The sequence below is a fragment of the Cryptomeria japonica genome, chromosome 9, assembly GCF_030272615.1.
Source record: "Cryptomeria japonica chromosome 9, Sugi_1.0, whole genome shotgun sequence".
Classification (NCBI taxonomy): Eukaryota; Viridiplantae; Streptophyta; class Pinopsida; order Cupressales; family Cupressaceae; genus Cryptomeria; species Cryptomeria japonica.
Window position 1 is genome coordinate 674,034,876 of NC_081413.1, and position 5,563 is coordinate 674,040,438.

The following is a 5,563-nucleotide window of genomic DNA, read 5'->3' on the forward strand; positions in this document are numbered from 1 at the left end:
CCCTAATACTTAAGTTCAGGAACCCCACTACAATAAAAAACAATTCTAAAAACAGAACAATTTACTCTGTATTGTTGATACCAGCAATACAAAAACTAGAAGAACAAAAACATATATTTAAAACATACCAGTTCGCCTTTATGTTGTTGCATTTTTAGTATAAAGAGGAAAACTACTACATTGCACATTTAACTACTTCAATGTTATACTATGGTTCTTTTGAATACAGTCAATATACTTTTAGCAAATCTGAACTATGTAACCAGAAACTATCCACCTAGAAAATATTTTTGACGGTTAATATAGTTTTGGTGTATTTGAATCATATAATCAGAGCTTCTCAACGCTGAAATTTAAGTAAATTCACAATGCCACGCTAAAGGCAGTCCAGGATTGCATGATATTCTAAGTTCAAATATGCACTCTCTAAAATAACAGGAAACAAAAAAATAAAAAAAATAAAAAAGAGATAAAATGCATCCCCTGCATACCCTACTTTCAATCCTTAAATATTCCAATGCATGTGTTTACATTCTGCTATTACTGCTTACAGAGTCGATCTCCATTCAAACAAATTATACTAAATATCAAAAGAATTGCAAAAGAAATTAACTGGAGGGTTTAGAATACTCATTTAATTATGTTCAGACAGTGATGAAAACAAACACAGAAAGATGCAGAGTATCGAAATTGCATAGCTGCGCCGCTAAAATTGTAATATATCAAAATCTTGCCTTACCAATCCACAAATCCAGCATGATATAACAAAACTTCAATATAAACGCATTGCACAGCAAAAGATGAGGAAACAACTCTATGCATTTTCCATGAAGAACACTTTTAATTCAAAACCCAGACAGGACATTTCCCCCGGCAGATCATTGAAATTTACTTACAAAAACCCCTAAGAAAGAGGCATAAAAATTTGATAACACTATTACCAATGCCCTAACAGAGAGAGCAAATCAAAATAAAGATGTGTTATGAAACACCGATTTTAGAAATCTGAGGTCGCAAAGCTAAAAAACACAGGTCATTACTTCTTGGGAGATTTGGGCTCCTTATCAGAAGCGGGCTTCTTGGGAAGAAGCACCTGTTGTATGTTTGGCAGAACTCCTCCATGGGCAATGGTAACGCCGCTCAACAACTTCCCCAATTCTTCATCATTCCTGATTGCGAGCAGAAGATGCCTAGGGTTTATTGTCTTCTTCTTGTTGTCCCTAGCAGCATTACCAGCAAGCTCCAGCACTTCTGCTGCCAAGTACTCCATTACAGCAGCAATATAAATGGGGGCACCAGATCCAACTCTCTTAGCATATCTGCCCTTTTTCAGAAGCCTGGCCAGTCTGCCAACAGGAAATTGAAGCCCTGCCTTGACAGACCTTGAAACACTTTTCTTCTTCACTCCACCCTTTCTCCCTCCTCTCCCTCCCTTTGCACCTCCTGACTCCATTGTTTCAGATTAACTAAAACTGTTCACCCACAAAAGCTTTCAAAGAAAAAAGTATGGCAGACTCCAAAACGAAACTCAGACGGTATAAAATAATTTTTCATTGCCGTAGGCCTACTTATATAAGGCCGCTGTGTTCAGTGTTCAAGGGTTTGACTGATCGTCCGATTCGATAATCATGGACGGTTGAGATGCATTTTAGCTTGATCCATGGACAACCCAATTCACCAATCGATGTTTTCTTTAAATCAAAAATAAATAAAAAGCCCTCGATTTTGCATTTCGGCTAAGTAAAAAATAATTACCGGGAACCTCACCGAGTAATTGTGGTTTCTTTGCGCAAAGTGAATACCATGGTAATTAAGTAGGTACTTAAGATTTAGATGTTAGGCATAAAGGAAAAGATGACATAATGGTTGTTTTCTTATGTCTTGACTATAGTAATTCTTTTAGCATTTGAAGTAAAGAATCCTATGCACATATGTACATTATTGACATTATTGAGGCTGGTGTTTGTATCAAATTTACAAAATCATTTGTACTTATTTATTATAAGATTATGAGTCTTAGCTCAAAATTTATTTGGTTAATAGTGAAGGAATAAGAATATCCATTCAACTATAGTCACTTGAGACATAATCCTAGCCTTGTCCTTCATTATTGCACCTGTGGGGGATTTGAGTCTTGATGGATGGCATAATCAAAGAATGTACCATCACCATCACTAATTGTGTTCAATCAATCAAATTACAACCCTTTGATTCTAATGTTTTTTGGTTTATAACTGTAGTTTTGAGTTTTATTTTTATGTAAAAGACTAGTATTTTATTTTAATATTTGTCATGCAAAAGTTACTACTTGTCTTCTACCTAAAATGAACTTGGGTCCCAATTTTCTAATGGATCCCAAACCCCAATCTTTGTGTTACTTGTCCTAGGCCACAACCACATGAGGGACCTTTATTTCAAATGAAGATCATTGTATCCTTGACCTCCAATTTTTGTAATTCAAATTTAATTGTGGCCTTAAACAACCTCAGATCTAACCAATCATTACTTGTTAACTTGCACACACGATATTCAAATTTGGATTCTAAAGCATTGTATTAGAGGACAAAGCCCTAAATCATTGAGGGATTCTCTCGTGACAAAAAGTTTCATATCATAAAAACACATACAACAATCATTGTACCAACGCATGAGCACATATGCCTAGGCATTTGTATTATGTGTGTCATGTCTTTAATCTTGTTCCAACATTGTTTAATTGGTGTATTCGAGCCTAACTACAGTCAAGACAAGATTCAAATTACCTTAATCAATTCTAGATCTTGTTGATGCTTTCAAACATAATCAAGTTTGGATATACATAGGTGAACACCATTTTTTGAAGACAAAAACAATAAATTTTGTCTTTTGAGTTGTAGGATCAAGGTCATGAATATATGGATCTAGTTTATGAGGGCAATTTTTACCCCGTCCATAGAATGTTTTGTGTTTCAATTTGCGAAATACCTACTAATGTAAATGCGATGACAAATTCTAGAGTTGAGCCACCAATTATAATAAAAGTTTCCTCTTTATACACAAAGTTAAGATCATTACTAGTCTATACTTGGTTCCTCTGATCAAATTAATTTAATTATTGACTACTTTGTTGTACTCTACGAACCTACAAATTTCAAATAGTGTGTTTTCCTACTATATTTTATTAAGCACGATGCGAAGAATTGTCTTGTTTCACCTTCTCTCTCTCTCTCTCTCTCTCTCTCTCTCTCTCTCTCTCTCTCTCTCTCTCTCTCTCTCTCTCTCTCTCTCTCTCTCTCTCTCTCTCTCTCTCTCTCTCTCTCTCTCTCATGATTGTATGCCAAGTTCTCAACTATTATCTCACTTCCTACTAAGAATGAGCCCTCGAATAAAGCTTCACATGGCAACGAAACAAGTTAATGGGCCTATTTAAGAGAATCTAAATAATACTACCTATATTAACGAGGAGGATAGTTTTACCATAATGCTTATGTTGCACATGTGGATAGGCAATGCATGACTAGTACTAAACATATGCCTACATGAAATCTTGTTAGTTTGGGTATTGATGTTAATCCTTTGGATTTGATTGATGTCCTTCATATCTTGTTAATATTCAGGCCTTATGGGATACAAATTACAAGGGTGTGTTTCAAAAGATAAGTTCAACAAGTTATACAAACATCAATCTCCCTCCTCCTTAAGAAGCATGTTCAACTATTATGCCTATGTTTGATTAAATGTGAGTTATAAACCCCAAATCCCTAAGGTTGGATAGTGTCCCAAGTGTTAGGGGTGTTAAACTTGGGAATAATATCACAAAACCTATGTTCAGGTAGACAACGTAGGACCCATTGTTGAGGTGGTTAAGACCTCTGTCACTTCTAACTATATAATACGAAGAAGGGCTTGCCTAATGTGTTATAATAGATGTTATCATAGAAACACATAAATTACGTTAACACTGACCATACTTTTGCATAGTGCACTCATATTTCAGTTGTTACTTCATACCTATATGTTGGCTTGGGAAACTCGAGGTTCATCACCTTATTGGAACAATGATCTACCACACAACCATCAATTAATGTGTTTTAAGATAACCTCTTTGATGTAATGGAAATTAGGATATGGCATTTAAAATAAAACTAAGAAGATGTTCAAATTTATTGTGTGTGTAGTGAGTGATGGGGAGAAAAGGATATTAATAGATTCATGCCCTTATCCAATTTGCAAAAAGAATCTCTAAATTCATTCAAACATGTGATAACTAAAACCAAGATGATACCTTAATCAAGATATTGTAAAAGATTGTGCCTTTCAAAACGTGGAAGCAAGCTACGTTCTACATATACATTCAAAGAAATTGATAGTTGCAAACTATTGAACGAGTCAACTTAATTCATGAGCAAACCCATACATTTTCTTCATTGTTCCGAGAAGATACCATACAAAGTCCTTACAAGGATTTTACAATCATTTGGTTGACCAACTAATTAAAATAACATCTAAAATGTACAACATGCATAGGTAGATACTCAACCAAGGTCAAGCCTACATTTAATCACTTAATCTACAAAGGTTAAATATGTTATTATACATTTGGGATAAACATACATTTTTACGATAACAAAAGTGCAACACCCAAATTTGGAACCATTACCTCTTTCTGTGGTTCTATTTTGTGATTCTTTTGTCTATTACACCCCTCTCCAACCCAAAGATGTCCTCCTCTCTTGAAAATGAAACTCAATATTCATGTATCCTTCCACAAGTCACCCCAAAAGGAAAACATGCAGTTGCATGAGGGCCTAGAAAATCTATGATTTCCTATAGTTGCAAGTGACAACTGTGTCTTATTGTTGAGGTTTTATTGTATTTTAAACCTAAATCTACCACAAATCATGCATTTTGTATTTCCAAGGAGTGTGGACGGACTCCAATCATGAACCACCATCACCTATAGTATTAATGGTATGTATAATAGTGTGTAAAGAAGACACTCGATAAAATCATTGAAATCACGATTTGTGAGTGGTGCTCTAACCCAAGCTTCTACAAATAATAATTAAAGTAATTGAGTGTCATCTTTCTCCTTTAGATTCATATCAAAATATATTTAAAACATTTTGTGGATGATATTAGATTGAAATATGGTAGTTGTAGGCATTGACATGCATCAATGTTGACACAAAGTGGTGGGCATAAGGAAAAATGCCCTCTAGAGTAGCTTTGTTTTTATTGATGGAGTATCGAGTTATCACTTACCTACATGCCTGTCAAACTTAGGAGAGAAGCATTAAAACCTTTGACATCCTGATAAAACCTTTATTACTCTTACCTTATCAAACAATCAAATTACCAAGGATCTTTTGAATTGCATGCATATTGGGTTAGTCATGAGAGCATGTTCATCTCTAATATCCCAATGAAGTACTAATTTGTCAAGCATCGATCCATGAGGCCATCTTTGATATATTTACTGGTCATCAAAAGAAAGACGAGACACTCCAAAACTCTAATGAGGTGATCATGTCAGCAAAGGATGACATCAATAGAGGAAAGGTAGAGATGGGATGGATGCAAA

General features: G+C 34.9%; 1 protein-coding gene across 1 annotated transcript; it reads right to left on the reverse strand.

The window, feature by feature from the left end:
* Nucleotides 1–801: 801 nt before the first annotated feature.
* On the reverse strand, nucleotides 802–1,539 carry LOC131054153 (histone H2A). Its single transcript, XM_057988616.2, has one exon. It carries the CDS (start codon nucleotides 1,451–1,453, stop codon nucleotides 1,037–1,039), a length of 417 nt encoding a protein of 138 aa, XP_057844599.1. The 5' UTR covers nucleotides 1,454–1,539; the 3' UTR covers nucleotides 802–1,036.
* Nucleotides 1,540–5,563: the final 4,024 nt, after the last annotated feature.